A 12,917-nucleotide genomic window follows, 5' to 3' on the forward strand; every position below is an offset into this window, starting at 1 on the left:
TAAGGCCTTGATCTTTTAATGTTGAAGGTGCTTGCCTCTTTGATTCCTAGTGAGGGCTCGCTTACCACCTTGCAGAAGGTTGCCTTCTTGCTGTGTCCTCATATGGAGGGAAGGGGCAAGGGAATTCCCTCAAACCTGTTTGATAGGAAAACTGACCTCATTCAAGAGGACTGGGCACTCATGATCTTATCAACTTCCAAATGCCCTACCTCTTAAAATCATTGCTTTTGAGGTCAATACTTCAACATATAAATTTGGTGGAAACATATTTAGTACCATGCAGTTTTGCATCCTGAAATATTTTAAGAAATGTATAAAACAATTAACATTCTAGTGTTAATTACAAGTGAACAATTTATTCAGTGTTATTTGGTTAATATTAGTTATGTGTTTAAATTCTTTTTACTCATTTAAAAACTCATGGCCTTTAATGACAATATATGGCAATAAGTATCATAATTAGATTTGTTTAAGTCTTTTTTGAAATTCTGAAATACAACTTTAAAAAATGAAATCAGAGTGAACTAAAAATATTTCTATAATGCAATTAATGTAACATTTCAGCACAATATCTCTTACAGGTTTGACATATGCCTATGCCATCATTTTAGTTTTCTTCACACTGATTTTTACCTAATTTTTAAAAATTTAATATTATACCTTATTTACATTAATTGCTTCATAGACTTCACATATATACTCTGGTTTACCCAACAAATATTTTATCATTTAGTTGCTTTAAAATCTATGCTCAGCCTTATGTATATTACAAATAATGTACATGATAATAATATAGCTTGCACTTTGCCCTAAGACTGTCTTATAGTAATATCACTTAAAACCTTTCTAAGTGCTGACTGTGAGCTCCAGACAGTACAGAGAGCTTGACATATATGATCAACCTCAAACCCTACGTGGTGTAGATTTTATTATCTCATTTCATCAGTGATTAGATTATCCAAAGCTATGCATCTAGTAATGGATATATTCAGGACTGCTCCTAGTTTGACTACAAACCCCATGATCTAACTATTTTGTGAAACAATAGGGCCAAAGCATGAGAATATTTTTTTGCTCTTTGACAGGTTTAGAGTATTGTTTTCTAAAGGATTGGTGCCACTTTTCAGTGTCACTTGCCACACATTAGAACACTAGGTCCATTCTGTTTTCTCTAGCACTGAATATCATCGCTTGTTGTTAATTTAATTTAAAATAGGAAAATGGTGCAGTCCTTTAGCTTTCTTCCTTTGTTACAACTAAAATAAAAATATTTCATATGTAATTCAAGTACTTCTTTTGTGAAATTACTTTTCTTGTTTTTTTCTCATTTATCTATTGACAACTTAGTGTTTTTCTTATCCAATTCTATGATCGCTTGTTTAATAATTTAAGTCATAATTTATCCATAGCCTGCAGTCTTGCTTCTCTGTTCCAGCATCTTTGATAATTCCTTCCCTAGAGGAATAATCACCTTGCTTCCATAGGAGGGAGGTTATCGTACTTACATAGACACACTTCTTACCTGTATTGATCAACTCTGTGTAAGAGCTGGCTAAAGTAATTTTATTTGAATCTTCTTTGGGTCTGAAAAGATTATGCTATCATATTTTAATCTGATGAAGGATAAATGGAAATATCTTGTTAAAACAAAGATCACCAGTTTTTTTTTTATTATTATTATTATTACAAGTCAAAGGGAGCTAAGCTATTTTAAACTTGGATTAAAACAATCTTGTTATAGCTGCATGCAGTTATGTACAGAGTTCTAGGTACTAAACACCGATGGGAATACAGATATAGACTATGTTGAATCAGAGCTCACAGATAAGATTCCTTGCTATTTCTAGCACATTTTGGTTTCTATTTTGAAATCATCTCTGAGGCTTGTAAGCATTAACCTGTACTTATCTGAGTATTCATTGGCTGAGGGAAAAATATGTTTTTTCTACCACCTGATGTCAAGCTATTACTGTGAAAGTGTCTTCAGATATTATTTTAAAAGGTTATTAGGGGGTCATTATCAAACTTCTGATGTTCATAGAAAAGTAACTTCAGCCTTAGTTTTGTTAATAACATATTAATGAGCAGTATTATATAATCACCAAATCCTTAGAAAACATATTTTGTGGAAATGATTTTTTTTAATTACATTGGCCATTATATATTTATATTAGTTAATCTGAATGTAATTTTTATTTAGTTCTATTATGGATAAAAATATTTAGTCTAATAATGTCATATCAATTATGAAAAATATAAATTATTCTGAGATAATGAGAATCTATTCTGTCACATCGATTATGATAAAATTAAGAGTAATAGCTAACACTTTTCCTTCAAAATATTTGATATGCCAGACACTGATCAAAGTAAAATATATGTATTCTCTCACTTTATTTTTACAAAACATCTGAGAAAAAATACATATATTTGTCACTATTTTATAGCTGTCAACCCAAATAAGGAAGGTTTACCAAATTATGTAAAGCAATTTTTATGCCACCTTAAAGCAAATACAATAAAAGTATAAATATTTAATTTTATATGGTTCTAGGTTTTTTTAATCACATTTTATTGAAATAATAAAGTAGAATTCTAATGATATGTAAGTTGATTTAAATTATTGGATTTGGTGTTATAGTGAATTCCGTGTGAGTGTATGTGTGTGTATGTGCATGACACAAAGCTTATTTTTAAATTAAGATAACTTTATAAAATGTTATTATTTTTAGAATTGTTTATGTGTTTCTTGACACAGTTCACTTACCAAGAGTTAGACAAATTCTGTTAGATAATAGCCAATCACGATGCAGTTATTGTTTTCCCATGCGCAATTCTATATGAATTTATAAACTGTGCACACTTTCAACTAGAAGGATATTTGTACTTTATTAGGAAATGGCATCATTTTTTTCTCATTAACAAACAATTGGATACATTTGTTAACAACCAATAATTGCACATTTTTTGTTGAGTTGAAACTGCTGTTTGAAATGAACTCATATATGCAGGCTTTCTATTTTAGTAGATATCAGTAAATTGAGATAATTTTATTATTAGTTAATACCAATTATGGTAAAACATTGACTGCTTAGGAGTGTCATTCATTGTGTTTAAACCATGAAGAAAAAAAAAAAAAAGAAAACAAGCAAGAGCAGTCATTCTCATCTCCAAAAACTAGCAGTCTAACAAAGGAGGGCAAACAGTTTTTAAAGGGCCAGATATTTGATTTAGGCTTTGTAAGCCATACATTCTCTGCCCCAACTCCTCAACTCTGCCACAGCAGCACTAAAGAAGCCATAAACAACAAGCAGTGAGTGTTCCAAGAAAACTGTATTTGCAAAAACAAGTAGTAAACTGGATTTGGCCCTTTCTCTGTAGTTTGCTAACCCCTAATCTGAGTGCTGCAATGAGGCAGGAGTGGTAGGAAAGTTAACTTATATAAAATTGTAGTAATTGTTGGAGACATTAATGCAACAGGTGTTACTGTAAAGAAGTATATCAAGATCTGCCAAAATGCTCTACAGATGTCTTAACTACTCTTAGATTGTTTTAATATTCTGATATACTGTAGCTCTGACTCTCAGTATCTCCACAGTGAAAATAATGATTTGGCATATTATTTAAAATGTATTCTAATAAATAAACAAAGTGGAAATAAATGTTATGTAGCAATTTTTTAAATCAGAATTTCATTTTAGTGACAGTAAAATTCTCAGACATTTAGTAGTACTGTAAGTTAAAATATTGTCAGTGCTACAAAGAAAATATATTAAAATTGTCTACTTTTTCTTTGAAAAGATCCATTGGAATTTTATTTGGAAATAATTATCTATCTTCATTAGTGTTTGCAAACTTATTGGAAATTTATGTTTTGTTTATTCTTTTTGATATAAAATAGAGTAGATACACTTCTAGAAATGAAAGTTCAAAACAGACAGATTTTAAATGAAAGCCTAGACATGCTGGTATATTATATCGTTACTGAGCTCACATTATAGTTCTGTTGAGATCACTGTAAATGCTATTCGTTTAAAAATACCTAGAAATGAATGCATTGAAGCACTAAGTAACTTATGTCTTTTATTCTGCCATCAGTTTACATGTTTTCTGTCAATAAAGTGCATTTTATAAAATAGTTTACTTTGTATTTCCTGGATTTATTACTATGAATATGTAGAAAAATTACAAGAATCTTGAGTGTTGCAATATCTGGAAAAATGCGTGTATTCTGTATAGTTTGCTTTTTTATATAGCAAGTGCTCTGGAAATATATATTTGGAAATACAATTTTTTAATCTGGAAATGTAAAATTAAATTGGTAGGCCTAAGTAAATGATTTGGGAAGTTATATATGCCTAACATTTTCAATAGGCTATGATAAGTAATATCACAAGCATAAGAAATCAGTGGGTCACACAAGAAAGTCTTTATACTCTTTCCAAGTTTGTAGGCTATGTGCAAAACATGTATTTAAAGGGCTATTTAGGATTTCTTCTGATGTAAATTTTGAGGGAATTTCTGAGGAGAGATATGTTAAAATGGGCTTACATCTTTATGTCTATATTAATTGCATACAATTAATTCAAATATATTGGCTCATGACATTTCTTACTGATAACCACTTTAAGCAAAATAAAAATAACAATTTACTACAACTCTATATTTCTTAAATCCATAAAACGCTTCTTAATTTGAAAGGCACTGTGAAAAAAAATTAATTGTATGCATTTAGAGATTTTTGATTTTGAAAAGGAAAGCAGACACCTGAGTAAATTCATAGTGTCTTTATGCTATATTTGAGGGAGTGGGATCTCTTCCTTATCTTGGGCTCTCTTGTTTGCTTTTCAGTTGCTGCGAATGTGGCTGTGGGAGGGCTTCTTCCCTGTGCGCTGTTGCCCATCCAAGCCTAATATGGTTAGTGTTCCCTCCCACCTTCACTCCTATGTGATGTCCACCTATATGTATTACCGTCGGCATTTCTTTTCTTTCTCCATTTGTGTACATTTGAGTAGAATAAAGCTGGCTCCCCAAATTGAATCCTAACAAGTGATTTCACAATGGATTATTTCAAATAAATATTATACATATGGCACATCATCCCTATGTCAAGCATTCATACGTCTCTTCTGAGGCTTTTACTGTGGTCCTGATTTAAACTAGGGAGTTGTGAGATTACAGTTATATGTTCCACATTTAACATGCCACCGTTTTCATTGTTCCATTAAGTAAAAACCATGTCACACATGAAAGTAGAATGCTACTTCTGTCAAGGCAAAATCACCTTTTCTGTCTCCCAAAACCGTGGAATGACCACAGTATAACTTTGATCTTCTATTGTCATATCGTTGTGAATACATGTGGCACTGGAAAACAAAGCCACATGTAATTTCAAATGGTTTACCTAATTTTATTAAGCTTGAATTATTACAGATATTAGAAGTGATATTCTCACTTTGATACCAGTGAAGTAGAAAATATGCACATTTTTCAATCAGTGTCCAAATGGCATACTCTTAATTATTTATAAGTACAAATCCTAAATATACATCTGGGGGTTATGACTATTCACAGATGCATTGGAACTCCTACACAATGGGAGCTACTTTGTGAAAAGTGAAATACTCCAGATAATTTCTTTCTAGACTAAATAGCCTAAATCCTTGCACTATTGTACCCAGTTGTCATTTGTAGTCAGAATTTGCCAAGGAATATGCTTTCTAATGCATATTAGAAAGCTATAGAGTTTCCTAGGGGCTTTTAAAATTGTTAGATATATTCTCTAGGTATAAAGTAATATTTGTTGCTTGAAAAATTGTGTGTGAATGAGGGTATACAGATGTGCAAATGTGAGAAATGGTGGAATGAATGCCAATGATCTGAGAACGAGAGAGTGAACGAACATAGAATGTTGTAATTTAGAAATATGTTTATCAATTTTTAAAAATTTTTGAATTTGGAGAAAGTTTTAAAGTTTAATATGAAGGTAAAGATTTGTTCCAAATAACTTACACAGGAAATTCTTATGAGCATGGGGCTTCAGTGTCAAACTAAATACAAACTAAAATCTGGCAAAAGCTATAGTATAAAGTTTGGTTTTAATGTGTGTGTGTGTGTGGGTGTGTGTGGTGTGTTTTTGTGCTATGAAAAACTAAAAATGGTCATTGAATTGTCTATTCCACTTTAGTGTCAATTATAGTTGTTAACATAGATAAATCATCTCTGAAGCAGAATAAGCATAATTTACAACTTAGAAAAGAACATTGATATTTATGCCTTACCTTGAACTACATCTCAAAAATATTTCAGTGGAAGTGTGAACATTTATCAGTCTGTTGCTTTGAAAGCATTAGAAAAGGCTAGCTTTAGCCAGATTGAAATTCTTGATTTAAAAAAAAAATAGTATCTTTTTCTAGTGTATTGTTGGCTTCAGGTGGTTTATAAAATGAATAGAAGAAAAGAAGGAAAATAGGAAAGCAAAACTCTTATTTTTTTAAAAAAAACACATCAGTAAACTGAAGATGACAATATATTTCTTCCAATAATGTTAGAAATTGTGAAGGCAATGAGTTTGTTTGTATACGTGCATGTGTATTTGCCTGTGGGTGTGTTTGTGAAAAAAAAAAAATAAAGATTTAGCCACATATGTATTTAGGCACTCAGTAAAATGCTACCAGTCTTCATGGAAAGACTCCTGGAAAAGCTGAAAATATTAAAAAATATATTCTTGGTAAAATAAAACAAATTAAAGCCAAAGAAACAAACTTTAACTGAGCTTATGTAAACAATAAAAAATTTGTCTAATTTTTTACTGGGTAGGAATCAGAACTAAAAATGCTTTATTGCTATATTTTGTGAAGTTTCATTTTGTAATTTCATGTTACTACAAATTTTCTGTTAAGGATGGTATTTGTTTAGATTAAAGCACTAGGAAGAAAACAACCTTATATAATAAAAAGAGCTGAGAAGAACCACTTATCTAGGAGAGTCAGTAAAATACTAAGAAATCTGAAATCCTGTCACCTAATTTTGCATGTGTCATCATGCCAGCATTTCCAATAACCACGTCATTCATTTTCAAAATTCTATCATCATCATTTGTGAACAGACACATTTGCAGTTATAGAACAGAAATTTGTAGACTTTTTAATCTTAGAATTCCATTGTTTTTTGTGTCTTGAAAGATCACTCATGAATCCATATGTGGTTAGTTTTGACCTTAATATAATATGATACATGTACATTAAAACTGTCCATTGTAAATGCATTGACTCTTAGAAATATCCTGAGATAACTTGTGTAAATTTAGGGTTCCAAAGAACATTGTTTCAAAATTATTCATATAGATTCTTGGCTCAGCAATTCCAATGTGTTGACACTCTCGCAAGGATCTGAGATTCTGATTTTTAATCTATCAAATTTCCCACCAGGAAACCACATCTATCATTTAAAAAATACATGATGCACCATTTATAAGATGATATTTATAATTACATGTTGCCTTTTAAAATCCTTTTATCTCAAATTATTTTCATCAGTATAGTTGCCTGCTTGCTTTGTTGTGACATTCATAAACATAATGTTAATATTCCAAACGTTCTCCCTGCTTTAACTGAAATCTACCCAATGATAAAAGCCATTTCTGTACTATTTCTGAATGAAACTCAGATGCCTAAAGTTTAAGCACCATATCCCCAAAGCTTCCCACATTTTTAGCAAAGGTATTGTTTAAGTTGCCGTGGCCTTTATTGTCATCTCAACCAGTTCAACTTTCTAATCATGGTTTTACTTCTCAAAAAAAAAAAAAAAAAAAAATCTATTTTTACAAACAACCATTTTTGAATTGATGGTTTTAATATAATAATGTCTCTACTTTCTAATGTTACCCCTTATCCCCGAATATTCATCTGTGTTTGTGCTTACAGAAACCAATGTATATTTATAGCATACTATTTATTATAAATCAATCTAAAATATCCCATAGTCCCAAAGTAGCCATTTCTTGCGTTTTTTAAATTCAAATGAGTCAAATTATTTTCTTCATTCATTCACGCTTTTCGCTGTCTTCATATTTTTTACCACATCCTTTGAGGGATTTAAGTGGCAAGGGAAAAGCAGTCACTATTTTGAAAATAGAGATATTAAATTCTTATTTTATTCATTTACCTATTATGTGATCTGTAGATAATAAGCTTCACTTTTTAAATACTTTTTATAATTCTAAAAGTATTTTAAATCAGAGACATAATAAATGAACTCTAGTATATCTCAGAATTCAGACATACAATGAAGAGATTAAAAACAAAATCCAAACAAAACAAATTTCTCTGGCCAAATGATCATCATGTCTTTGAAACATTAACTATTATCCTAATTTTTCAACACATTTTTCTTTCTCTATATTAGCTCTGTTTCTTGAAATGTGTAATGAGAAAATTTTTATTTTCATACACACTTTACATTAACTATTTTATTCATCTTTATAAGATATCTGCCGGGGGGAGGGTGAAAGTACTCTTCCCTTTTATATAGCATGAAAGTGGCATAAAGAAGAAAACCATCCCTTTGTAATAATTCTAGAACTCCATTTAAAGTGCTTTGTGGTAGGCAGATGGGAGTGTTGTTTGACATGTATATAGAGTATATTAAATTTCATTTGAAGGCCTGCTAAGCAAAATACAATCACGAACTGCTCCAAACTATCCATTTTTAAAAGTAACAGTGAAACTTCAGACTACAGGAGATATTAAATGGACCTTCTCAGATTGAGAAATCCAATAGTGGCATCCATGAAACACTTAAAAATTGATAGGAAGTTATGTACTCTAGAATAAGAATAAAACTTTTTAAAAACAGAGAGATTTAATTGTCATAGATAGTGTTATATCAAAATTCTGTCAATTACAACTGAATTCAACATAGAGAATAGTCTTTAATTTATCTTTGTATATTTTGAAGAATTTGAAATTGTTCAGGTTTTCCTATTATAGCTAATTTTAAAAGAATTTGAATAATTTATTGAGAGATTTACAATTTCATGTGTATAATATTTTAGGAGATTTATTCTAAGAGTTTTAAAATTCTTTGTTTTATATAATATGAAGATACAAAGTGATATATAAAGCATCAAGTAAGATGTAATTTAGCTTCTCACATGGCATTAATCATAGGGCTGTTAGCATTCTTGATCAAATGTGCGATAAGAACTCAGAAAATTGTTTTCTCATTTTGTGTAGTATAATTTTACATAATTCCCATATCCAATGAAGTATGTTTTTCTAAATAAGTGAATTCCTTTTAATCAGTATATCTGAAAATATTTAGTAAATAAAAATAAATTAGCTGCACTTTTTGTCTGACTTAAATCTATCTATGAAGAACTCAAAATGTCAATATTCTGGTAGTATAAATGAGGAAAATATAAATGACTCACACAGTTTTACTAGCAGGACTGCCTAAATATCCAATGCCCCATTTCAGTACATATTCATTTGCATTCCTATTGAAGAATACTGGCTCATAAAACAAAATTTAATCCATGTTCAGTTTTTATTAGATACATTAATAACTTAATGTTCATATGTTTATGTATTTTATGAGGATAAGTTAGCTGACTTTAATTAAACCTTTGTCTAATTGGAGAAAAATCCCAAAGTGAAAAATTCAAAGTATTTTCTAAAAACCAGTATTATTCCTTTCAAGTTTCCAGCAGTGAAATTCTCTATATACTATCATTTATATACAATATTATGCAATGGTTGAGGTCCTTGTTATGTCAGAATACAGGAGTGTGCATATATGAAGAAATGTGACCTTAAACGAGGCTCAATTAAGAGTTTTTATTTTTTCTCATCTCATATAGATATTATTGTTCACTGTAATTTGTTGCTTTTTGAATATTTTTGCTTCAGTTTATAGGAAAAGCATCTCTTAATCTGGAAAACAGAGGAACAATACAGGAGTATCAATTTCTGAGCTAGACACTGCATGTGCTTACTCTTTTAAATAAATAAAGTGCAAAACCACTTCTTCCCCTATTGTATCCCGCTCTACTTTATTTAGATTAAGCTGAAAAAAATTATTTAGATCATATTTCTGTAGGCTAAAGCAATGGAAAGATCTGATAGTATGAAGGCTATTGTTTTGCAAGGATTTCCACTCCGTTTTCTATTCTGTTCACTTGTCCTTTCCTCATTGGTCACAAGAGTGCCATTTATAATGTACTGCTTCTGTACATTACTTGGTACTCTGAAATTCTTGACATTCATATCCCAAATTCATTATCAAGTCCCAAATTTGTACTCAGAAACTAAGTTATTCATTGGCTGTCCATCTCTACACAATTTTTTTATATATTACAGAACTCTTAAATATCTAAATGTAGATATTATAACTGCAACCAAATTTTTAAGATCAGCATTAAGAGTATCAAAAATGTATTATCCAAATCCTTAGAAAAAGCATGAGAGAAAATGGATTGATTTCTAAATAAATGATAAGGTCATTGCTATATTTATATATCTAGCATCTCTCTAGGACATTTAAATAAATATTAATTAATGTGTATGAGTATGAGTGATGCCTATGAATAATTTCTCCTGCCCATCTCTATTACTAAACAGCAAAATCACATTGTTTTCTAAAAGAACATGAGTATAAATGATTAGAGGATGTAATTCCTTTAAATACAGACACTGCAGATGTTTTTGGTATAATAATTTCAAAGCTCACATTAAAATTGTGATGAAAGTAAAATTTTTAAAAAATGTTTCTTTTCCATTCAGAAAAAAAAAAAAAAAAATCATTTCCAGAAAGGAGGAGGTACAATTTACATACAGAATAACATATTTATTGACTGTTTTCTGATTGGTTAAAATTATGCATCTGGAGCAGGTACAGAACATGATACTGAATGAATATGCTTCCTGAAACGCTTTTTCAATGAGACTGAACTGCTGCCTGAGTACCAGTCTCTGCCAGCTGCACTTTTACTTGCCGTTTCTTGTTGAGGCTTGTTTTAACGATGCTTCGGGGGATTCCAGAACTTAATTTTACATGTTAATGCGATATGCAGCCGTATATGTTATAGAGCTCCAGAGATGCCCATAGTCAAGCATAACTCCTTTCAATTGCGCTGCTGACTCTCACCCTAGGTAATGCAATGTTAACTGCTCCTCACCAAGGTATTCCCAAGTCATTTTGTTATGAGATCCAAAGTTTTATTTCCATTTTCATACCAGGAATTTTTATGCAGTATAAATATCCATGAGGTTTATTTAATGATAAAGGCTACTTGAGGATACAATTTTGAAAGCTTATCATTTATTTTTTTGAAGGTGGGAGAGTTGAAGGTGGATTAATAGATATTTGTTTTCTAACGTAAATTGTAAGAACATGTATAGCTTTTAGGTCCCTGTAGAGTTCGTCTAACAAAGTTGTTATTGTCAGTATTATTTAAATAACACAAATCTCTGGATAATTTTGCACAATTGTATTTAGAATGTTATTAAAAAGAAATATTAATAACTGTTTTCTCTAGAGGCACATATATTAAAGGCTAAAAGAATAATTTTATATCTAGCGAAATTATGAACAATGTATTAAAATAACTTAAAACTTAGCTTAAATAGACCAAATATAATTTCAGTGTGGTTTAATGTGTTTGTTTCTTCCCTCCTTTTCATTTTGGTGAGGAGATTTAAGATGTCTTAAGGACCCTGGAATGACAAATATATTTAAGTGTTATGAATAAAATTTGAAGCCTTGTGATACCTGTTGTGTATTTTTCCTCACCCAAGAAGATTATATGTAATATATATATTTACTAGTGTTACTTTACTAATAAGTTGCCAGTTTTTTTAATATGAGAAAGATAACTGTATCTTTTCTTTTCTTTCCTTCTTTTTTTTTTTTTTTTTGAGATGAAGTCTAGCTTTGTGGCCCAGGCTGGAGTGCTGTGGCAAGATCTTGGCTCACTGTAACCTCCGGCTCCTGGGTTCAAGCGATTCTTCTGCCTCAATCTTCCAAGCAACTGGGATTACAGGTGCCTGCCACCACACCTAGCTAATTTTTGTATTTTTAGTAGATACTGGGTTTCACTATGTTGGCCAGGCTGGTCTCGAACTCCTGACCTCGTGATCTGCCCACCTCAGCCTCCCAAAGTGCTGGGATTACTAGCGTGAGCCACCACACCCGGCCAGATAACTGTATTTTTTTCCAAAAATGACAAAAGATGGATTGTGTTGACCATTTTTGTAATATATATGTCGTTACACATTGTAAAATGACAAAATATATTCCCTTATCAAAATATACATATATTTTAAATATATCCTAGAATATGTAATCAAAGGACAGTCTCTGTTAGTGCATGTGTAATAGACACTTCATATATGTCACACAGTAGTTCTCAACCAATTTTGTAATGAAAATATTTTATCAGTCTGTCATTTGGCTGTCTTTTCTTAATGCATAAATCAACAGAAATTTTGTTTTTAGTAAACTGAATGTTGTGCTGGGAGCTTATGAATAGTAAAATCACTTCTTTAGAGTTTCACTAAAAATAATTTAAATATTTTCATTTTAGCCAGTTGTTTAATGTTGTACGCGTAATCATCAATTCAGTGTTAATTCAGCACATTCCCTCTCCAAACACCTGTCATTGTGTAGACATAATCAAAATATCATTCTCTCGTTCATTTATTCATTCATCAATGTGACAAATATTTTTAGTGCCAACTCTGAGTCAGGTGCCAGGTCACTGCATGAATTTACAGATGAATAAAATTTATTGCCATTCAAGAAGCTAAAAAGTAGTAAGGAAACCAACAAGGATACTCAAATGACTATGCTGCAGCATAGACTGGAAATCACAAGACAGGGTAGAGAAAGCTATTGTGCTCCAAAGGGAAAATACT

General features: G+C 30.8%; 1 protein-coding gene across 2 annotated transcripts in view; it reads left to right on the forward strand.

The window, feature by feature from the left end:
- Nucleotides 1-12,917, forward strand: part of EPHA5 (EPH receptor A5) — a 353,853-nt gene that overhangs the window by 287,376 nt on the left and 53,560 nt on the right. Inside the window, exon 9 of one of the 2 annotated variants that reach the window (XM_001109851.5) lies at nucleotides 4,852-4,917. The exons of the other annotated variant lie outside the window; for it this stretch is intronic. Coding sequence (XP_001109851.5) covers nucleotides 4,852-4,917 — 66 coding nt within the window. The remainder of the gene's footprint in view (nucleotides 1-4,851; nucleotides 4,918-12,917) is intronic. 2 annotated transcript variants of the gene reach the window in all.

This window comes from Macaca mulatta, chromosome 5, assembly GCF_049350105.2.
Source record: "Macaca mulatta isolate MMU2019108-1 chromosome 5, T2T-MMU8v2.0, whole genome shotgun sequence".
In the NCBI taxonomy this organism is placed as follows: domain Eukaryota; kingdom Metazoa; phylum Chordata; class Mammalia; order Primates; family Cercopithecidae; genus Macaca; species Macaca mulatta.